Genomic DNA, 24,189 nt, shown 5'->3' on the forward strand with positions numbered 1-24,189 from the left:
TTCCTTTCTTCATCACATACTAAAAATGTCATTTTATTTTCCAGGTAGCTATGAATTTTTACAAGATACTCATCCCTTCTTTTATTACTTTATCTATTTTGTAGCTACTAATTTATATAATTGTTAATCTATTTCCCCTCTTTTATCAGCTTGGATTGTTTTGCAGGATTTTACTTCTTTTTTTTATTCAAAATCACTATCCTTAAGGTTTCAGGACTGAGAACAAGTCAACAGTAAAAAGCTGTCCCATTTCTTTGTTATTTTTTGAATGTCTAATATATTCTTCTTGCGGAGTTCTCAACTCCCATTCATATTCTTCTAGCTAATCTTTTTTCATTCTGTTAAACTCATAACTTTTTCCAATTTGAGGAAATCAACCTCTTTGAACCAACAAATGTGTACTACTGATGCCAGCCTTACTTTCCTTGTCATAATTGGGAATAATCAGGTCACAACTACTCTTCCTTAAAGCCCCCAGGGAATTCTAGCCTCGTGACTGATTACTGAGCTTTAGAATAGAATTTTCCTGCATTAGGTTAGGTGCCTTTTATGATTAACTTTTTATAGACTCTAATGATTTTTATAGACTAGGTTTAGGAGTTTGACAACAAATATACCCACAAAAGAAACCCCTCCACAATAAATGTTTTTCTTTCCTCACATTTCGTACAGTGAGGAATAATTCATCTAGATCTCTAGTTTTGTTGGGTTTTTTTATAGAAAGCTCACATTTTTATGATTTCAGGTATATGTGTGTTTTGGGAGGAGGATATCTACATGTTTGGGACCCTTGAGTCTTACTTGTTATCAACTTGAAAATCACTACTAAAAGCCTTAAAAGGAAGTGCCTGAACTTAAACAAAACACTTTTATTCTACAAAATTATTTACTCGTGATTCACAGATCTGCTCTCATAACCTTATTGTGTTTCCTTTCTGTCAACCCTGCTTTTTTCACTGTTTGACTTGTTCTCTAGATGTAGTGGTTCCCAGAATTTATCAAGGGCAAAACTGCATATCTACTCTTTCATCCTCAGCTCTTCCCATGGCTATTTGGCCTCTGAGCCTTGACTTCCTAAATTCTGTCATTTCACAGCCTCCTGATTCTTCCTCCATAACATTTTTAAACTGATATTTCTGATCATGTTATTGCATTTTTTATTATTGTGACCTTTCTACACAGGATTCCTTCCCTTCCACAGAGAGATCACATAAAATATATTTATTTAGATTAATTTCTTTGTCTGTTATACTGATAATGTTACTTTCTTTGGAAAAGAAAGTTTTTCATTGCATAATTTAAACTTCTGTCACCTTCAAGACTTTTTATAATTGTCAGCAGCCTTTGTTCAAAGATCATGTTGGACTTATCTCCTTCTACCCAAAGCAATCTATTGATTTAAAAATCCTGAGATTGTAACAAGAAAGAAGAAGTAAAACTCTTTCTTTCTAACTACTTTGAACCTTTGTCTGAAGTCTGATCCGGCTTCTGAGGTTCTTTCTGTGACTGCTTAGGAATGCTAACTTATCTTTCTGGTTTTCTTCCTTTTGATGAAGTCTCATCTTCTCATGCAATTTTACAGTTGTAGGAGCTGAGTGTTGAAGAGCTCTGGAATCTGCAAAAGAAAATTCAATTCATACTTTCTGCTTCCAGTCTGCTTATGTTACCAGTCTAGACAGTCTTTTCCTGCTTCTTCCAGAACCATAGCCCTGCTTTCTGCTTCATTTTTATCTTCTTTAAAGCTGGCTTGTCCATCCCTTCTCAAGATGTACTGCAAAAAAGCCAAAAAGAAAATAGCCAACAAATAGATACATGACTTCTCAGTTGTCCAAGTTGTTGTATGAGATAATATATGCATGTAAATAAAATTTCATTTCTTATTTGGTTAGCATAGCTATAGGCACATCAAACCAAGAACTGTATCATAATATTTGGAAAAAAATCCTCGTATATGCCTTTATTCATTTTTACTCACATTTAAAATATTTGTGCATGTTGTGAATGATATTCATTATTTTTCTTCTTCAGTTTGCCATATCTTTGTATTTGCCATGAACTTCTTCATCTTCCCTTTGCTTACGCTTTCTTTATATATTTTCTTGACCTGAGTCTCATGTTCTAAACCATTACCTTTACTTTCTTCTAATTGCATCTGTCTAATACGTGTGTATGCAGGTCATCTCTAGTCTGGGCACCAAAGAAAAGGCAAAACGGTCACGTGGTCTACAAGCATAGATCCCGGTAAAATTGAGTGTGGGGCATGGAGTTGTATACCCAACTGCTGACCTGGAGAGTGCTGCATCTTCTTTCCCAAAATGCATTTGCATGCATTCTGGCAATTAAAAATTGACCTTTGTTTCTTGTTTGTATATTAGTAGTAATAATCCCAATAATAATACTTATTATTATAAAATATTTTTCATATTTAAATTGTTCTGCAAATATTAACTATTTATAGTGACGGTAATAAAGAACAAATAACATTTAGTGAATTCACTGAAAATATTGCTTAGTGTAACGTAGCCAAAATTCAGTGTTTTATTTTCTAGTGGTTCTGTTATGCAACAGATCTAGGTCTAATCACAGAGAGGCAAAACAGTCTGATATGAGAACTGGACAGTTATGGATCCCTGGGCCAGTCATGTTTTGATCTTTTCTCACAGTATAATGGTTTCTTCCCTTAAAATTAATGCTCATGAAAAATAATCATATGGTGATTACTTTTAATCCAGTCTTTAAGGAAAAAAAAAACCAAAACCAACCAGCATGATTTCAGATACCATACATTACCAAATGACAGACTGTAGGCAAAAACTCAACCATCACAAATCAAAACCATTACAGATCAAAATCTTCTAGATCATGAAGTCAAGGACTGTTTCTCTGTGTACTGTTCAAAACAGAGAAAACTGTTGATAACTAACAGATAATAAATATCAGTAGTACAGTTTAATCAGCATACTTCCGTTTTGACTATTGTTACTTAGGAAAATCATAACCTTTGCACCAAAGAAATGATGCAGATATAAAATCAAATTAAAACCAATGGGTGATACACACTCAAAAAAAAGATTTCTGAGAAGTTTTTAACCACTTTTTTTCACCATAGTGAACTATCCAACTAAACTGGAAAGGTATAAAGCAAGCTGATCATTTCATCTGGAGAGGGCTTTTTTCCTTTTTTAATTTGCAATATGAGCCTTTTCATGTTTCTTTGATAAGATTCTTTCTTCACTCATAGGTTTCACCAGCAGCAAGCATTTTCTGTACTTTGATATTTGGTAATGACACTGCTTTGAGGGGAGAACCTTCCTTTAATCTCCTGTCTGTTTCCTGCTCCTCTTTAGGATCTGTGAGTGCACAGAGGCAGAGGCTGAAATTATTCTTCAGTTAAAGAGTGAGCTGAGGGAGAAAGAGCTAAAATTAACGGACATTCGTCTTGAAGCCCTCAGCTCTGCACACCATCTGGATCAGATTCGGGAAGCCATGAACCGCATGCAGGTCAGTGCAGTAGCTTAAGTGATGGCAGGGGTGCACACCAAAGGTATGCCTGATGTGTTTCCGTTCCCAGTACTTTGTTTCAGGTACTGAAAAACTGTCAATACAAAGTAAATTGCTAGATTAACACTACTTCCAAAGGATGGGTATGATAAGTGTTCACCTTATAATAACAATATTCCTAGCATTTATATTAATAGCTAAAATGTGTTTAAGAGATATGGAAGGAGACATAATCCCTGCCCAAAGGATATTTTTTATCTAAACCCTATGACTGGGGAAAGCAACATGACAGACAAGCAGATCAAGAAGTGATTTCTACAGAGCTTTAAATCCTTGGGCTGTGTTGGGGGCAGGCATATATGTGCATACTCTCTCATCATTTCTGATTCCTAACCCAGTCGTGGCTTGCCGAAGCAAAGAACGTAAAATTGAACTACATTATTGTATCCAGCATCGCTAAAATTTCACTACATTATTTTGTGACACTGCTCCAAATCCTTCATGAACACATTTTTCATCAGAAGACTTTCCCTTTCATGACACTGAAAGGATGCAGAAAGTGGAGCACGGAGCTTTATGGGCTGCAGCTCTGTTGCCCACATACAAGTGTCTAGTATCATGTTGGGTGCTCAAAAGTATCTATAACATCCACACAGTAAGACATAGGTTCTTCAGTAGATCTGGGCACTTCTGGAATGACAGGTGAGATGATACCTAGGACATACCTGAAGACACTATAAACCTGTATTTAGGAAACAGACTCAAGGCCATGGGTGGGGATTCAGGTTGAGACTAGGATAGCTACATTTAGATGTGTAGGTATGAGCTAGGTAATAAACTCCTGTTGTAGTCAATTGAGTTTTAGTCCTGCAGTAGTGGGGCCTAGAGAGCTATCCTAAAATCGTCCGAAGATAGGTATAGAGGGTGAAATTGAGTTGTTTGAGCATAGGCACCTGATACCATTTGAACCAGCCTCTGGTATTTGCATCTGCACAGGACTTGTAGGTTTAGCATTCTAATCATGGAAGATCATGTGTACAATGACACTAGAAACCCACATTTACACAGCTGAATCCAGTCCCAGTGGCTCGTCACCTTAATTGCTCTGTGCTGGGTGCTTAGGTCAGGTGCACTTGTAGGCACTTTTGTATAGATGTCCACAGTGGCTGATTTCATAACCACCAGATTTGGTGTGCTTGCTGTCTTTTCTAGACCTCTTTGTTTATACCATGCCTATAGCAGTCGCAGCCACACCTCTAAACATCTATGGTACCCGCCGTCCTCCCCAGTGCTCACACCACTAGGTGCCAACGTTGCTATGGAATATATGGCTGAACTTCAATTAGGAGGAAGAATAATCAAGAATTGGTCTGTAAATATAGGGTTCAATTGTCCAAACATAAGTAAAGCATTTGATCTGGAGCCACTAAAAATTTTTTAGGAACTGTAAGGGATAGAATAAGTTAATTGCAGTGGTGGAGAACAGGACGTGAAGGCTTATCAGCTGATTATGGCCTTACACTGGGATATGAGTGCCTAAACCACGTGAACTCCCCAGAGAGAGGAATCTCCTGTAGTCACAGGCCTCCAAAATTTGACTTTCACCACAGCTAGGCAGAGGCGACTAGTTCAGATGCTGTCACTGGTAATCACCACTTCTTCTGAAGTTTTCCCAAAAGGACAGGCAGCCACCTTGGATTTGCCAAACTCTGTGACATTTTGGAGACTTGCTGAGGATTGGTAAGGGGAAAAAGTAGGATTGGTGGGAATGATATATGAATACAATTTGTATTCAAAGCACCTTAAAAATCTAAAGCTGAGCAGAATGGAAGACTGCTAAGAATCGTATAGTTAATCAGCGTAAATTGCAGAGTAGATGGAGATTGCATGACTCATTTCACCATAGTTCCTGATTTGAATCCCAGGCTAAACTGGTGCCTTCATCTATTACCTTCTATCACTATTTTGCTGGTTTGTCCCTTCTCTTTCACTATTTCCTCACCTTTGCTATATGATCTAATCTTTTTGTAGCTGTTGCAGGTTTTTTTGTGATGCTATCCCTTATGTTCTAACTTGTATAATGTAGCTCAACAGCCTTCATAAAAGAATAGGACTTTTAGCAGAGTGTTAGTAAATGTGGAATTAAATTTGATGTGCCAAACTGTCTGCAAGAATAAGCAGTTGCTTTGTACTGTGCTTCGTGAAGCGACTGAAAGCTAGATTTAGCTGGTACCAGGCTGTTCTCAGGCTAGGTTTTCATTTTATTATTGTACATTCAATAATCACTTGGCACCACAGAGGATTTAGCTAAAAAAAATTCCCAGTTGTTCTGATTCATCTGTCACTGTATGTTTTCATCAAAGAGGGTTTGCTGGCCATTATGTGAACAATCCCATGTTTGAATGATCAAAAATTCTTATCTGATAGCAAGAAGGGTTATGAAACTGTTAAGCTATCGATTTCTAATTGTCCATTTTTAATTCATTTCTCCTCTGTGAAGTAACTGCTTAGATTTTACACTTAATGGCAGTAATCATTTTCTGTGACTTTAGAAACATTGACATGTCTAAGATTTTAACGATAACTTTCTTAACTGACTGTTACCTAAGATATTTGACAAGAAAAAGTAGCTTATAAAACGGGGGATAGCTGGGAAAATTCTCAGCATACTTGTATTATGGTCAACTGTACAATAAACACAGAAGCTTGAAGCTTGTGTTGTTTAGGAACTGTCTTGAGACAAAAGCTAAAACAAGGTTATAGGGGGTTTCCCCCTTAATTTCAGAAGTGAAGGCAATCCAGTTTTCACTGGCTGCGTTATACTTCTGATATATAGTGCTACATACTGCTGTGAAAGTGGTAAACCAGTTAGCTCCTGCAGGCAAACAGCAAGCACCAGAATAGCCACCCCCAGTGATTTTCTGAAAGAATAACCTCCTGTGCTTTTATGTTGATTTCTTTTGAATACAGAATGAAATTGAGATATTGAAAGCTGAAAATGATCGTTTAAAGGCAGAGACTGGAAATACTGGAAAGCCTGCCCGGCCGTCATCAGAGTCTTCAAGCAGCACATCATCTTCTTCATCACGGCAGTCATTAGGACTTTCCCTGAACAATTTAAACATCACAGAATCTGTTACATCAGGTAAACATATTTTGGGCACATGCATGCCTCAGCAATTAGTACGAATTTATTATTTTCACCCTCTTAATGGGCCATATATAAAAGGTATGCCTGAAAATTAAAATGCCTCATATCACTCAGGTAAACATCAGATATGCATTCACTAAGGGAGATGAGGAAGAATGCTGGCAGTCATTTCCAAAAATGTAGCTTTTAGAAGTTTCTGAATAATAGTAACAGATTGTTCATTATCTTTGCTTAGTTCCTAGTTATGATACTAACTACCTAGTTGGTCATCTAACTACTTTTTGGTCATCTAGTTTACAATTTATTTGAAAAGGACAATATCTGTTGTAGTGTACATGGCAATTGTATAGATATAGTCTCTTGTCCCTATGGGACAAATATGAGCGTAGTACATAAAACTTTCTTTTTTTGTTTACAGATCTTTTTTCATTCAGTTAACTCCCTTAACTTCATTTCATATTTGCAGCTGGGGCAGAAAATGGTCTCAGTTAGCTTTATCCCTTACATTTTTTAATGTGGTATAGCTAGTTAGGCTATTGGACCAAATCACCATTTATCACAGGAGCCAAACCCCGCCTGGCTTATTAAGCACTCTCATTGTCTTCTGTGAATGAGAGAAAGCCAGCAGAACTTTGGTCCACATCCTGAACATTAACATTTGATTATTTTCCATGCCATAGAGTTTATGATAATAAGCCTTCTACACTTGTTTTGATAACATAGCCAAGAAACAGAAGTGCTGTCTCTAACATTAGAACCAGGAGCCGAGCAGAAGCAAAGCAGCACTCATTAGCGTAGACTCCACAGAAAGTATAATGCAGTCTCTGGAAGCAATAAAAATGTGGCTAATAATTGTAGAAAGAGTCTAGGCAAGAGTACAGCTGGGAACGTGCCAAACTGCCTGACTATAATTTGGATTGGCAGTTAGTCATATTATTTTGCCAGTCATTGGTTACACGGATATTTGAATATTTCTTCTGGTTAATATCAGATTTTATATGAAAATTGGTATATTTTTTATTTACATTCCAGCCTACATTTTTTGCCAGGTTTAACTTTTAGCATGGATGAGCCTGAGCTGGGCCTCAGTATATAATGAAGTGTTGTAAAAACAGGGAGAAAAAGCTTAACTATGGTTCCTGCTCACACATCCACACACTTCAAAAAAATAAAAATCAGAACATCATTTTTTTCAAAATGGTAATTGTAGAATCTCTTTCATGAGCAGCAGCTATTAGCACTTTGTCGCTTGCTGCAAACTCTGTCTAGATACAGGAATAAGCATAATACAAGCTTTACATAATTTTCTGTGTTGTTGGTTCTAAATGTTTTTCTAGCATGCAAAGTAATTACTTTTGGTTATAAGAAATTAAAGAAATAAGGGTGCCTAATGAGGAGTGGAGGATTTCATTTGATTATGAATCCAGCCTTTTTGATCATTGTATCATTTTGTTGCCATGTCAGAGAACTTGGAAGGGTGACAGCTTCCGATCAAGTCTTGTGGGATTTCTGCAGCAGCTGGAGTACTATTGAACAAAAGTCCCTGAGATATGGAGAGGTTAATCATGCTGGGGACTAAGCTGAAAGAGATAATGAGGGCTTTGGCTCATCATATTAAAAAATGCAGTGGCATTTTCTGGGAGACCAGTGTCTCCAAATGACCATGGTCATCTGAAAATGACCAAAGCTATCCACCGCCACTTCCTAAGAGTATGACCATCTCCTCCAGATAGGTGTGAGTGGCAAGCTGGGAAGGGGCTCAGTGGTCACAGACCCCTGTATTTCAGTCATTACCGTAAAGAGCAGCAAACAAGGACCAGTACAAGACTGTCTGGACTGTCCGATGAAAAGAGTGCCAGAGCTCAGACAAGAAGTAAGACGGAGCCACGGAGCCACCATAGTGCACCTAAGGAGGAGGCCTGGCAGGAGCTAATTAAAGCAATTAGTACCACCATGAAATTAGACCCTCTTGGGCATCTTCTCAGGCCCTTGTGTCAGTGAGAGGGAGAGCTCTTAGCAGAAAGTGGAATTTTTTTCTAGCCACAGAGTGGTGCCTCATTCCTAAAGACTTACAGAAAAATGTATTTAAAAGGCTATATGGGGGTCATTTAGAGATTAAAAAACTTCACAGGGAGATCAGATATGTTGTAAATTGCCCTCAGATGAACTATGACATTATGGAAACTCTTAAGGTTTGTCAAATATGCTGAAATACAAGTGAAGTGAAAGATTCAGTGTTGGTGGCACAGAAAAACTGGCTGCCTGGAACAAAACAAGCATGGATTTGTTTAAGCTCACAACAAAAATGCTTCTTTATTCAATCAATTGAAAAAAAAAAAAAACACAACAGCAGAATCTGCTGTCTAGATCTGGGTGTAAGCTGTCTAACATTTTACATGAGGATTTATTTTTTAATACATTCATTGAAGTCATATTCATAAGTCTTTTTTGGTTTTGCTTTGAGTGAGTGACTGAATCTTACTGGCACCTCATTTAATTTGGGTGAAATCCGACCTTGTGCAACTATGACATGAAGTCAATGCTTTTCTTCAATCACCACAATAATAACGAGCAGGACTTAGGGTAGTGGATTACTGTGCTGGCCTTTGAAGAAAATGCAAATCCATAATCTCTCCTAATTTGATAGTTAGTTTAAATGTCTAACAGTAAAATTTCTGAGAGAACTTCTGGAGGAAGACAGCAGCTTTATCCCTTGCTTCAAAAATTGACAATTTGTAACTTTTTTTCATGTCCAACAGAAAAGGCAAAGTAGGAAAAAGTACAGATTAAAATGATTACAAGTTCTTGTGGTGGCAGCCTTTCTTTTTAAATGAAAAACCCTTTAAACAAATATTGAACTCATGATGTGAACATAACTGATGTGATTTGTCAGGTTGATCACTTCCCTTCCCTTCCCTTCTTTTATTGCAGATATTTTGTTGGATGATGTCACTGATGGAGCACTCCACAAAGAAGGTCATAGTGTAAAAATTTTAGTCACTATAAACAAGGGCTATAGTCGAGCCAAGGTAAGTTCATTACCCAAAGGTCTAGACGCAGAATTATAGCTCTGGCAAATCTCGCAGTATAGTAGTTCAACTTGTTTCAGTATTTTTAGCCAGGAACTGAAGGGAAATATCCTAAAGATAGCAGCTCTCTTCTCTGTCATCCATGCTCAATACAGTTAGGTACTCTCCGTAGACTAACGTCACATGGCCTCCTTCTGCCTTTGTGGTGGCTCAGACACTACCAATTCTCAGTTTAATTAGTAGTAAGATGTTCTGGGACTTGCTATCTCCATTTAAAAGTTGTTACGAATTAGATCTATGCCTTGGAACCCTTAGGCTGCAACTATGAATATGCTGCTGAGGTAATCAATTTGGAATTGCATGGTCGTGTTTTCATGTTCTGTATTACCAAAAAAAGTTATAAATACAATGCAACTTTTATTTATATTCAGCTCTTTATAAATACAGATACAACTTAAGAGCAGAATAAGATACTGTATTTCCTTCCTTATAAAGATGTACCTGACTAATATCATCTATACCTATTTCTGGCACAGAGATTATTAACAAAGTTGTAACATCACTTTCTAAACAATATTATTTTTCTTCATTGGAAAAATTATGAATCTTCACAGAAAACTAATTACCACCATTTTTAGTCCGGTTTCCAAAAATTTCTCTTTGCAGGATCAAAAACCACATGCATACCTGATAGGATCAATTGGAGTCAGCGGAAAAACAAAATGGGACGTTTTAGATGGTGTAATCAGACGTCTCTTTAAGGTAAGACAGTGAAAAAGTAGCTTAAGTATTAATTCAATTTTCTTTTTCACTTAAGAAAAATTGTGTATTCTTTGGGTTGTCTTGCCAAGTTTTTGTTTTGTTTTGTTTCTTGACATACAGCTAACACCAATATTAAACTTTATTTTTAATGTTGCTGTTCTTTTTTCACGATTGTAGGCAGGTCTCTCTTGAATGTGACTGCAAGAATCTCCTTGTCAAATGACTTCACCTGTACCAAAATATTTTCCAAACTGCTTTCATTCAATAACCATTTTTATTTTTATATCCTATGTTTTAATATAATTTCAGGAATATATTTTCCGAGTAGATCCGACTGCTAGCCTGGGTTTAAGCTCTGACTGCATTGCTAGCTATTGTATAGGGGATGTAACTAGAGCCCATAGCCTAGAAGTGCCTGAACTGCTGCCTTGTGGATACCTGGTTGGAGATAATAACGTCATCACTGTGAACCTGAAAGGTAAAACCCCAATAATATTTTTGCAGATACTGTAGAGTTCTTCATTGCATTCCCCCATCCCTCCTTGTTTTTTTCTTACACCTGATCTTTTTGTATTTTGTCTCCAGTTCAAGGACTCATTTATCACATAAACTCTCTGCGTGACATTGTACAATACCTAACACAGTGGGGCATTTTGAGACAAATCTAAGAATATCTCTGTCCTTCTCTGCCTGACTGCCAAATCACAGCAACATACAAATTTCTGAATAGTGGCAAAAAACCCAACCCCAAAACAGAGATTATGATGAGAAATATTTATGCCTTACCCAATTCCACAGGAAAAATTCAATACATTTCAAAAGCAGTAGGGATTTGCTATTGGAGGGGAGGGGGGCCCTTCAGAAGAACTATACACACGTTGATGTGACAACCGGTAACCCTTGTGGCTGTCACTTTGACCTTTTTTTTGTCATGATTGCCTGTAGTGTCTGAAACGTACATCGTTGCCTCACTGAGCCTTCTCTTCACATTTACTTTGATTTTATCTCTCCCACCCATCTCATCCTACTACCACTGTTTAAATTTTTGGCTCTGTGGAAGGATATAAGCGTTTCTGCACTAAAGAAGCCCTTGATAGGAATCTGATTTAGGCAGAAGTATCTTACCTTGCTTTGAGCATAGCACTGATGCCATCAGGTGCTGGGCCAAACCTATACCTACCTTAGCAAGGATGAAGACAGGCCATTTTTCTTTTCTTTTGTTCCCAGGAGTGGAAGAAAACAGTTTGGACAGTTTTGTGTTTGACACATTAATTCCTAAGCCAATTACCCAGCGGTACTTTAATTTGCTGATGGAGCATCGCAGAATTATTCTGTCGGGACCCAGTGGCACAGGAAAGACCTATTTAGCTAACAGGCTGGCCGAATATATTATAACTAAATCTGGCAGAAAAAAACCTGAGGATGCCATTGCAACTTTTAACGTAGATCACAAGTCAAGCAAGGTAAGTTATAGTTGAAAAGATAACCTATTGCTCAATTTGTAGTAATGATGCAGAGCAGATCCTATTAATTGGCATATTGTTTTGTCGTTCAGTTACCATTTTTTACTTCAAGAATTCAGTCTCCAATCCCAGTGATGAGCAGACACCAGATCTTTCTGCTCTCAACAAACCATTGAAGCATTGTGAAGGAAGTCTGAATTTTCCCTCCACTTGAGGAAACCCACCAAGCAGAAATGAGTGTCTTGCACAGAATGTAGTGAATGTTAACATAATATAAGAAGGAAGAACATAGAGATCCCAAAGGGACGAGGGGACCATTCCAGTAAAAACACCGCTGTTCACTGTCTTTATACAGCGAGGTTTCATAATGCCATTTACTTTGGCAGGGGATGTGTTTTACTGTTATACCATATACATTTGTAATGAAAATTGTCCCACAAAAGACCAAGCTTGGATTTCTGGTAAATTGCTTGGTTTATGATTTTTTGGGTTTGGTGTTTTTTTTTTTTCCTTTTCCTTTGTTTCTATTAAAATTTATATAGAGCTTTTGAGTTTGCAGTAAAAAAGAAAAAAAAAAATTGTCAAATACCAAGTGTGTTTGAATAATACAGATGGTGCTATTCCATGGAAGAAACCCATGATGATCCCCTAAAGACCTGATCATAAAAAGCCAAACAAAAGTCTTTCTTGAAATAAAAAAAAGATTGCATGTTCCCATTAAAGAAAAAAAGATTCTGCTATCCCTGATCCAGGAAATAAAACAGCAATAGGAACTTTGTCCGTAATACTGAGCATTCCCAACACTAACAAAATTAGATACCTCTAGGGATAAGGCTGTAAAACTTGACTAGCCCCAACCCTCAAGGGAAACAAGGTGTTGAGAAAAATATGAAATGTTTTGATTATAGAAAGCTCTCTGTTACTCCAGCACTAAATGGCAGCCAGACAGATAGTTGACAGAAAAAAAGGATTTACACGACAAACTTTATTATGAGGCGTGATGTAGTATCCCCAAAAGGTCAAACAGATTTTCAGTGAGAGCAGTGGAAAGAGATATCTGAGGGAACAGTTCAGTATGCCTAAATTGTGTGTGTGATAATTTGGTGGGGTCTTTTTTGGTATATAAATGTGGCATTCATAAAAATGGAGGTCCAACAATTAATGTGAGTATCTCAGCCCATTAGAAATGGCATATGTTATCGCAACCTATTTTCCACTGGACATAAGATATTTTATCAGCAGGTTTCTAAGGAATGTATCCACCAAATAGGAATATGTATGCTTCAGTCACTTGCCTTATGTTTAGTGCCTGTTTTTCCTAGCGTGTGGCTTCAGTGTTGCTCTATCTAAGAAGCAGGTCTTCCTGCATGTGCTGATCCAGCTGAATGATCCACAGTGGGGAAACTCTGCAGCAGCCTCTTTATCTTTCTGAAAATCTTTTCCACTGAAATTACATCTATGGTCTAATTGGGTTAATCTTTTCTGGTTTTTTTTGTTAATTCTGCTGAAGGATCTGCGACAATATCTAGCAAACCTAGCTGAGCAATGCAGTGCTGACAACAATGGTGCTGATGTCCCTGTGGTTGTAATTCTTGATAACCTCCATCACATCAGTTCACTAAGTGACATCTTCAATGGTTTCCTCAACTGTAAATATAATAAATGGTAGGTAGCAGCTCTTCTCTCCCTTTTCACATGCTTTTTGCAATTAAAACAGTAAAAGCTGTTTGTCTTTTTGAAAATAAAATGTCCCAGTGGAAACTTAGGCTCCCATAGGCTGTCAGGGAAGCCCTTATGTGCTTGAATAATTTTAACCCTCTTCAGCCAAGTACTTAGGTGTCTGCTTCACTTTATTTAGAATACTTCCATGCATCTCAGTGAGATGTAAACATACCTTAGAATTTAAGAATGTACTTAAAAGTTTGACTGAGTTAGGGTGTTATCCCTTTCACCCTGTCAAATCGCACAAGCTCATTAGTACTATGAGGAGAGCTTATCGAAGAGTAAGAAGAAATGCACTTTGTAATAGTGGAATTTGGGATATGTGTGAACCCACGAACCATGCCATGCAGAAGCAGCTGTGTATCTAGTGGGCTTGCACTTCCTACAGTTCTCCTGTAGCAGTGCAGAAGTATGAAGTTTGCTGACCGTCCTTTATTGCCAAGCAAGAATAAAACTAATGTTTTCTGGAACTTTTACTGGCCTATAATATTGGCTATTTCTGCTGTAAAAGTGCCACCATAGGGACTTCCCTTCATAAAATCACTGCATGCTATGTCTTACTCATGAGATTCACTGGCTTCTGAAATTAAAACTCTAAGCCTACTGCAAAATTATGAGGACAGCGTTGCCTTATTTATTTCTTTATTACGGATGAGTACTAGTAAACTACAAATGTGCAGAAAGGGAAATCATACAAGAATAAACGTTAAAAAAAGTGCGCCTCAGAAATATTTTAAATCTAAGACTACAATGCATCCAGAGACTCTTTTAAAATTGGCCTAGTGCAGATAAAGAATATTCTCTGAATATCTGAATGGATTCTCCCTCAAAAAAACCTATTACTTTTCTCTTTTTAGTCCCTATATTATTGGAACCATGAACCAGGGAGTTTCTTCTTCACCAAATCTGGAGCTGCATCACAATTTCAGGTACATTCACTCTGTATTTACTGTGGCTGTGTTTGCACAGCTCACTGCTTCTCAGCCCAGTTCTTCAACAAACATTGATCTTGTGTCTCATCACAGCAAATTGTTTTAGCTTCTGCATCTCTCCTGTATTGATGGGTCTCCAGGTGGTGTTGGGGAACAGTGAAAGAAATAAGATATTTTCCAACACCTCTAGCAAGATGCTGAAGACGATTGCATTCTTGCATTCCATTTGTCTTCAGCATTATCTTGATGTAATGATGGTGTGGTAGCAGTGGGCAATAATGTGGTATATTGGAGCAGTTTTATACTTGCTGACTAATAAGACTCAGAAGCTTATGACATTACCTTCATCTATATGTTTAAGAGGAAATTATGTATTTGCTATTCCTTGATGCTTGACATTTGTCCTTTCTACCCAGGTGGGTGCTGTGTGCTAATCACACAGAGCCTGTTAAAGGTTTCTTGGGCAGATATTTGAGAAGGAAACTGATTGAGACTGAAATAGAAAGGAACATACGCAATAATGAGCTCATCAAAATCATTGACTGGATCCCCAAAACATGGCATCATCTCAACAGCTTCCTGGAAACGCACAGCTCTTCAGATGTAACCATTGGTGAGTCCATTGGTAGAGCGGTTTGAAATAAGGATGCAGGCTGAGCATTTTAGAGATTTATGAAGGATATATTATCTTTTTAAACGTTGTCATCTCTCAATGGGAAGTACAACAACAGTGTGAGGAATTTGTCTAGTTGCCAGCAAGGTTGAAATGAAAATGGAAAGTTTAATGACAGAGTATCTATTTCCTGGTATTTCTGCCTTGGTTGCTAAAGATTTTCAGGTAAATTATCATAATTTTAAGAAGTTAAATTTACAAAAAATTACCTCAATAGCAACTTTCCTAACCTTAATTTTTTTCCCTGCTTTCACACTGCAGTATAATTACAGCAATAAAAAAACTTGGACAGTCAGTTCAGCAAATTAGCAGGTGGGAGATATATACATGTACATGAGGTCTTTTAGTAGAATACCTACGTTAGCAAAGACGTCATCCTTTTACATAGTTTTGCCCGTAAAGCTTGTGAGTGTTCATCAGGCCCTAGAACCGGATAAAGTGACACTAGTTCAATTTTAATAACAGGAGACTGATAGCTCCCTTATTGTAGTCCTGTATTAGTATTCTCTTCACTTGAGTTTGCTCGATACTGCTTTTTTAATTCTGTGAAGATTATTTTTAATGTGTTCCCTAGTTCCACTTTTTTTAATATACAACTTGACTTCTCAGGTCCCCGCCTCTTCCTCCCTTGCCCTATGGATGTTGATGGCTCCAGGGTGTGGTTCACAGACCTCTGGAACTATTCTCTGGTGCCGTATCTTCTGGAAGCTGTGAGAGAAGGACTTCAGGTATGTATGTCATTTGTTTCCCAGCAATTTTTTAAAAACTATTTTCATAGGCTTTCTCCAAGCTACTTTTAACCAACACATCCAAGTATGAATGCTGTTTCATTTGCAAGAAAAAAATCTGTGGAGGGATTATAGAAATCAGCCTTGAACTCCTTTTGACCTGCTCTTACTCTGATGTATAATTTGGCTTTGTCTGCTCCAGCTCTAGCATATCTTGTATTTTATGAAGAGGGTTTCTCCTCTATGACTGAGGAAGGTTCTTCTTTTTCCACTGTTTAAAGAGTTCACAGCAATGCTAAATACAGCTCAGATGATTGCCTCCCTGAGTAAAAGCAATCTCAGCCTACCCCTGCATGGAAGAGTTAATAGCCCTTACACTGGTGCAATAGCTTTGGTCTGTGTAATCCTCTCCCACCTATGTGCACTCGTAGGCACACAGGCTTGTGGAGGAAAGCTTGTGAACAAGGATATTTTCACCATTCAGAAGAAAAAAAATGTTTACTGGCCTTATCTAACCAGACTGAGATAATTTACTCTTTGGCCCTGCTGATTGCCCTTATATCTTGCAACCCTGCTTTTCCCATTTCCCATGGTTTTGTTTCTCCTTTTCTCTTTCTCTATATGGGCTAAGGTTTCCTCCTGACTGTAATTCTCATTCTGGGTAACAGTGCCATCACATCACAGTGCTGCACGGTTCCCTCTATACAGTCCTCTGCAGAGCTAGGTGTTAGCAGCAGTTCCATTGATTGTTAATGAAGTATTAAAATTTCTTCTACTTTAATAGAAAGAGGGCTACAAACAGATTTGCTGTAGGTAGCACTGTAAGTGGTCCCATATAGGTTAAGATTTCAGACCATTCCACGTCTTTGGAGCAAACCTAGATCTTGAAATTAATCCTTTCTTCTTTTTTTTTTTCAATTTTTATTTGGCTTTCTCCCTTTTCCTTTTTCTTTTATGCACTGCAATTCTAAGATGCTTTGTGGAAAGGTAGTTTTTTGCCACATATGACACTGAAAGAAATTACTGCACAGTGCAGAGGGGATCTTTATGGACTAGTCAAAGAATGGTGTAAGCAGCTGCAGTTTCTTTATTACCTTGTATTGACATACCGATGCGATGGAGGTTTAGAATCTTGCTTGTTGAATATCTCACGCTTTCCTAAAACTGCTTATCTCTCTGGGAATTACAGAGTGTTTATGCCTTGTGCAAAAAACTGCCAAACATCTGATAGAACAGCCACGGTGAGATTAACAGCGCTTGTTCAGACCGGCTATAAAAATGCAGTGATATTCTTCATGCTTATATTTTCGAATACAGGGTACCTACTTAAATGAAAACTTCAATTCTGGAGCAGAAGATGGCAGCATATAGAAGAAAATATGTTGTTTCGTGAACCATTCCAATTTTTAGCTGCTTTGGATGGCTTCCATAGAATAACATTATTAATAATAAACAGAAATCTTTTATATGATATAATTAGATGTTCCTGGAACCAGAGACTGGTAGAAAATGCCTTTCTAGCCTGGTACTTTGCAAACTCAGAATTTACAGAATTTACAAGCCTTGCTCCAGATTCCAGGAAAGATTTAATTGCTGTTAATCTCAGATGAGGGGAAGTGCTGCCTACAGCCTGGAGTTAGCCTGCTACCTCCCTGAGAAACATTTCCTCTTGACTTATTTAGGCTTATTTTAGCAGACCAGCCTCCGTGTAGGGCCGAAGGAGTCTGAGTATCTCTGTGTATAATATAGGGAACTTGGCTGCCTAACCTGGAGCTCTGGATTCAGCAAGTGCCTGGGAGCAGGTGTTGCAGTGATAAGCACAACTCATCTCTCTGGCTTTGACACTAAAATCCTTCACTGTTTTACTCCCTTTAGGAGTGCAGCCCACCTAAATGCTCCATGAGTGTATGCCCTGCCAATAGTATGCTGCTCCTTGGATTGCATGAGGCTGTTTGAGCTAGGAGAAATCACAGAAAGTCCGGGTGACTGGTTCCCCATCCCAATGTGTCATTGTCACAGCTAAAGAAAATCTGTAAAGCAGCAACCAAGGGGCTCTCCGTTAACATGTCGCTTGTGAACAGCAATGTGGGGAAGGGTGCATTTTAGTGAGGAAGCTACCAGACCTCCTAAACTTACAATATTCTCATTCTTCCTCCTTCTGTCCTCCTCCCAGATTTGTAAGCATTTTTGTGCTTCATAGTAGGGAAACCCTATCCTTTGTGAATTTCTTCTCTTAACCTTGTGAAAGATCTCAAACCTAAGGTGTGGACAAATGTCTGCTTCTGCATCCCATTTTGCTAGGAGAAGAGAACAATCTGAACTGGCACTTCCTAATTCACTTCAAACAAAATCCAATTAACCTGAATGTTTTAGATAGGTCTGAATTAATTTCACTGATACGCCTTAAGCAAATTACCTAAAGGTCTCATTTCACATTGTATCAAAAACTTGTGGCTCCCACTGTTGCCTACAAGTATCACTAGTTATGGAGTGCTTTTCAACTTGCAGCCACTCTGCGTATTGAAGGAGCATTAATGGAGATGAGGTCTTTTGAATGTCTTATCATATCCGAGTGCTGAGCACATTTGAAAGCAAACCACTTACTACAATGGTTTAGATGTTTTTGATGACTTTTGTCAGTACAACTGGTACTGAAAACTCTGTAGGATACTTACCTGTGTTATATCCATAATACAGATGTACGGTAAGAGGGCACCCTGGGAGGATCCCTCCAAGTGGGTGGCTGATACCTATCCATGGAGCTCTGCATCTCTACAGCATGAGTGGCCATCGTTACTTCAGTTAAGACCAGAAGATGTTGGTTATGAAGGTTATGCATCAGCAAAGGAAGGAACAACTTCAAAGCACGTTCCACAGACTGATACGGAGGGGGATCCCTTGGTAAGATTTAAACTTTGGGGAAAGTAAAAAACTACTGTGTACCTGTTCCAAAATGGGCTTTTGAAATGAATCCTACTATAAGTTATTAAAAAGGTTGAAAATAAAAGGAAAATCTAAGGAGGGCAGGTATCACCATCACGTTAATATGTCCCTAAATTGTTTGTATTTCCCATCTGCCCAGAAATGTATCTGGTCTTCATCATTATAATGTTTGGGTACCACTCTTCAGCAACTTATTAATCAGCTTATTCTAAAAACACCTTTCCAGGTTGAGCAGTCCTTCATCTACATTCCACGAATGAAGGACTGAGAAACTCACATTATCTAACTTGTCTACCATAGAGAATTTAGTGGAAATGCAAATTAGACAGCCATCCTCCCATTCCTCAAAACATTTCAAGATAAATTATGACTGTGTAACAATCTTAATGTAAAAGGAATGCAAGTGTGGTGGCACTAAAAGATAAGAGGTTGATTTTCCCCAATGCAATGTATTGTTTTATTTAAATATGACCCCAGGCGTTTGGGTTTACCATTGCCTCCTCTGATAATAGACTATTAAATTGCATATATTGAGCTGCTATTCTTGTATAATGCTTTCTCTATAGACTGCCTTTATCACAGTTCAAAATACCATTTTAGAGAACTGTACTTCTGGAATACAGGCAGCCCTTGGAAAAGGAAATTTCTCAGGGCAAAATGCATTTAACTCTTATCAGTGCTAAGAAAATGACTCCTCAGCCTCACTGAAGTGTTTGGTATCCAAAACCAGACCTTGCATCCTGAAGAAGTGTAGAAAATCACCTAATTTGATCCCCTGTCTCCCAGTCCATAAGCTTTGGGGTGATTGTTTGACCCTGTGATTTGGGCTGCCAGAGAGTGCATTGGCCAGGCTTCCAGCACGTATGCATCATCTCCAGTAAGGTGAAAATAATTGGGCAGCTCAAGTTCAGCGTCCCGTCACCCTTGCTCCCTGCACACTGTGGTCAGTATCTGTATCTGACTAAATGGCAGAAGCTTGAAACTTGTGAATGGAGGGCTTGTCCCTGCCTGCGGTGCAGCTCACGGGGAGACAGATACTGTGCTTCTGGACACGTCACGTGCAGGCTGTATTGCACACCCAGCCCATGTATCTTGTATTCTCAGACATGGATACCTATTAAACCTTCAGCAAATGCTACAGCTTCAGACAGCATTAAAGAGTATTAAACGTTGTTCAATGCCTAGAGAAATCTTTACAAGCTGTGCAGGTTGAAACCATAGAGATGTAAGGATCCCTGAGCAAACTGGGAAAAGGGGCTTAACACACAAACACACAAGAATACCTCTTTCTCTTTGGTTTTTCATTGCTGCTTTTTTGTAATGACAGCGTATTTGTTCCTTGAAAAACACTAAAGCAATGTCAACATTGCTTGCAGCCCTGAGCATGCTGGCAGAAGCGGATGTTTTATAAATAAAATCCTGGTCATTACACAGAGTTAGGCATCAAGCATCCAAGTAATTTTCTGGGGCTTAATGCTGCTTTTTGATGATTTTTCAGATGGGTTTCAGGTTCTAATAATCCCCAAATTATGTGGGGGCTTTTCTCTCCTGGGTAGGAGGATCTGTTGCTGCTCCCCTGCTGAGGTCAGCCCCTCGACAGCAGATGGGACTCTTATGAAGCAGCTGGCCTCAGTCCACCCCTCTCTCGCTCCCTCCCCGACTCTCTCTTGCAGAGAGGGTATGTTAGTGTGATTATGTTTTCAGTTGCTTTTCCAATGTAGTGTGTCTACGCCATCCAAAAATTATCTGGAAGCTTGACTGTCTCCAAATATGGGCCCAGATGTCCAGCTGTGATATGGCTTTCTTCCCCTGCCAGTGGTGCCGGTGGTGATGTGTCTTCCCCCCCCTGCCAGTGTTGCAGCTGCAGCCGGTCTCACCCCTGAATTAAAGAGAGTTATCAGGCAGCTCCATTGTATCCCTCTGGCTCTTTGGACCTTTAAATTTCTATTTAAAGACCAGAAGGCAATGAAAAGGGTGCCAGGAGGAGCCGCTGACACCCTGCCCTTTCTGAAATGCTTTTGTATGGTCCCCTCAGCTAGATACCAGCACACCTCATACAACAAGGGAGTTAATTAAATTTTAGCAAAGTCACTGCAGCATTAAATGAGACGAGATTACGTAAACATTGCTTTCTTCTTTCAGATGAATATGCTAATGAGGCTTCAAGAGGCAGCCAACTATTCGAGCGCACAAAGCTGTGACAGTGATAGCACCAGCCACCATGACGACATTTTGGATTCATCCCTTGAATCAACGCTCTGAAAGGGACAAACCTTGGTGGAGGATTATGGTAAAATCTGTTTCCACTAGACCACTGCCAGTATTAAAGCAGCAAGCCGAGGTCCCTGAGTGAGAATGGTGTGTTGTAGGTAGGCAGGAGACCTAACACTGCAAAGTCAGGAAGAAAAATTGAAGTGGAAAGCTTGAATTAGTTTAATTTCAAGGCATTTCAACACCTATGGAGCCAAGCGAGACTCCATTTGTCAACTGGAAAGGGCCCTAGACCAAGGGCATCTAAGCAGATTGCACACGTGTTAGCCAAACTGGAATTTTTTTTTCCCTTTTCCTCTTTCTCTCTCTCTCTCTCTCTCTCTCTCTCTCTGTCTCTGTTTCTCTGTACAAGTTTACAGTGCAACTTCTTTTGTTTTTTTCCTTTAGTTTACCCTGAGGCGCTGCATGAACAATGCGGTCTTCTAATTCTCTTCTAACCTCTGTTGTGCCACATGGTGCTGGTCACAGGACTGCAGTGGTGTTTGTGTTGTACGCTACTGCCCATTCCAAAATGAGTCAAAGATGATAATAGTAACTCAGAAAGCACAAACAGTATTGTGCAATCACCAGAAAACATGACTGTGATATGCTGGATAAGTGCCAATTTAATTCTAACTGCCATGGTCACGGTGATGCGCTCCATCAAGTTTTTAGTACACAAGTCACAGATTTTATAAAGTTGTTTTTACCACAAAGGTCTTTTTTAACCACCTGCCCACTCCTTAACAACAGTTTTATACCAATTATTAACCAACACTGATTAAGGCTTTTTAGGGCTTCATTTGTTTGAGCCTTTTCAGTGAAAGAAGGAACATTTCTTATGGTGCTGTCTCACTGCCTTAAAACAGATTTCTAGAACAGTTTTACAGTTGGTTTAATTCCTAAACCATTGGTAATTTACACTGTTTTTTTCTTCATTTACTAATGAGAAAACGTCAGTTAACACAGTAGCCTCATATCTGTATATCATGATTTTTTAAAGAAATGGATAGGAGAAAGAACAGTTGCTATATAATATTTTTATCTTGTGAATAGATTGCTCTGCCTACCCTCAGAAATACACAAGGAACCCAAACCCACTTCCACTGCCACCTAAACGCTGAGAAAATCGGCTCAAATCCATTTGGTCCCATGGAATGGAGTTTTTGGAGGATAGATGTTTTGAATTCTTATCCAGCAGAGCTGGATGCACTTGATGCAGCATGAGCACAAAAATATGGTTTTTTTCCTTTTTCTAGTTTTAGCATGTTGTTTTGATTGCTATTGTTGTACATGAAGAATTCAGCATAAAAGAACACTGAAGCAGTGATGTCCACTGTGGAAGAGGAAGAGTTTATACTGTAAAAGTGGGTTGGTTTTGCACAGTCTACTGGGTGGGTATTGTAAATATTGAAAAAAAAAAAAAAAAGAAAAAAAAAAAGCCTTGCACAAATCAAATCGAAAACAAACAAACAAACAAAATTGTATTTTATTCTGTTGGTGTTAAGAGATGTTTCACTTGCTGAGATTTCCTGTATGTTGCAAACAAATACAGAATGCAAACCTTAAAAGCTGTTATAACCTGGTGTGTTTGTCCTGTACTTACAGTTGTTATGACTATGCAGGAGCTATCAATGCTATAGTGAGCATGTTTCAATATCTATACGAAGCCAATACATTTTGGGGGAAAAAAATCTGAAAATGTTTTACGTGCATATGTCATGGCAGGCTACAACCAGATTGCATTCAAACTGCTCAGAATAATCGGGAACGCTCTTTTACCACAAGAGGCGTCCGGTTAAAATAGGTGCATATAAACAAGAAGGTATCTAAGGGCTCTGGCATTGTGTAGTCATGTACTGTACACCTCCACGGATGTTACCTTCAGGATGTGTATTTGGTGCTATTAACTCTTTGTGGCCACCCTGTGGTCACTCGCTGTAAAACAAAGATAAATCAATGCAGTTTCCAAATGGCACTGAGCTGCATCGCTGAATCTAGAGGTGCCTACACGGTGCTATTGCCCTAATAAAACTCTAACTGATTTTATGCATGTAGGATTCAGTCGGACCAACATCATGCCCCCCAATCTGGATCCATTTCTGCTGCAAAACGTCAGCGCATACACCTTGACTGACTCAAAGAACTAAAGGAAAGCTGCTCTTTCCTGTACCTGTGCTCTGAGCAAACCTGCAAATCTTTTCCTGCCATATTTAACACACAAACACACTATATCACATATACAAAACTTCCTGCAATACATCTCAGTGAGTCCACCTAGTTTACAACTCAGAAATTGTTTGTGAAACATTTGTCTGTACACATTTTATATTTTGTACATTTTTGATGTAACATATCATGTAAATAGACAGAAACAGTGAAATAAATCATCTGAAAAGTTTTGTAGTCTTTGTAAAGCCCTAATAATAAGTATTTGGTGTCATCGGACTTAACTGGATGATGTATTTTCTATTGGTTTATTGTTCCTCTAGCTTGTAAACCAGCTTGCGTATATTTTTTTGCAGGTGTGCGCACTGTATCTGTCTAAATTATTACTTTGCCATTAAAGTGGAATTATTTATTGAAAACACAGTCTGGTGTTTTTGCAGTCAGGACCACTTAACAGTTAGATATTATTTCAAATATAAAAACATATAAACAAAATGGCAAACTGAAGGATGTCATTTTCTGTATTCAGCAGAACTAATCTCTGTAGAAACAAAATTAAGTACTGTTTCTAGTTCCAGTGATTCAGTATGATTTTTGAATGGCTCTTTCCATGGTGGAAACAGGTTGTGCAGTTCAGAGACAACTTTACAGTCTCCCCGTTCTCAAGATTATCTTCAAATACAAGGCTATTGATTTTCGTGGTGGTAAACCTGTACAAAACTGGTGCAGTACTATGCCTTATTTTCAAACTTGAAGGACTTAGGGCTACTTCCTCAGCAGGTATACATCAGTATGGTTTAACAGAATCTGAAGAAAGAAAACAGAATTATGGTAGTCATCTAATCACAAATTTTGAGGCTGGAAGA

General features: G+C 38.5%; 1 protein-coding gene across 1 annotated transcript in view; it reads left to right on the top strand.

The window, feature by feature from the left end:
- NAV3 (neuron navigator 3) overlaps window positions 1-23,742 on the top strand; it is a gene marked incomplete at its 5' end in the record, with an annotated part of 145,255 nt that extends 121,513 nt beyond the window's left edge. Inside the window, 11 exons of the mRNA XM_009583220.1 lie at window positions 3,348-3,501; window positions 6,472-6,646; window positions 9,584-9,681; window positions 10,348-10,443; window positions 10,753-10,921; window positions 11,671-11,906; window positions 13,417-13,571; window positions 14,977-15,173; window positions 15,843-15,961; window positions 18,659-18,862; window positions 21,047-23,742. Of these exons, the coding sequence (XP_009581515.1) occupies window positions 3,348-3,501; window positions 6,472-6,646; window positions 9,584-9,681; window positions 10,348-10,443; window positions 10,753-10,921; window positions 11,671-11,906; window positions 13,417-13,571; window positions 14,977-15,173; window positions 15,843-15,961; window positions 18,659-18,862; window positions 21,047-21,166 (1,723 nt within the window). The remainder of the gene's footprint in view (window positions 1-3,347; window positions 3,502-6,471; window positions 6,647-9,583; window positions 9,682-10,347; window positions 10,444-10,752; window positions 10,922-11,670; window positions 11,907-13,416; window positions 13,572-14,976; window positions 15,174-15,842; window positions 15,962-18,658; window positions 18,863-21,046) is intronic.
- Between the last annotated feature and the right edge of the window lie 447 nt (window positions 23,743-24,189).

The sequence above is a fragment of the Fulmarus glacialis genome, unplaced genomic scaffold (genome assembly GCF_000690835.1).
Source record: "Fulmarus glacialis isolate BGI_N327 unplaced genomic scaffold, ASM69083v1 scaffold7328, whole genome shotgun sequence".
NCBI lineage: Eukaryota > Metazoa > Chordata > Aves > Procellariiformes > Procellariidae > Fulmarus > Fulmarus glacialis.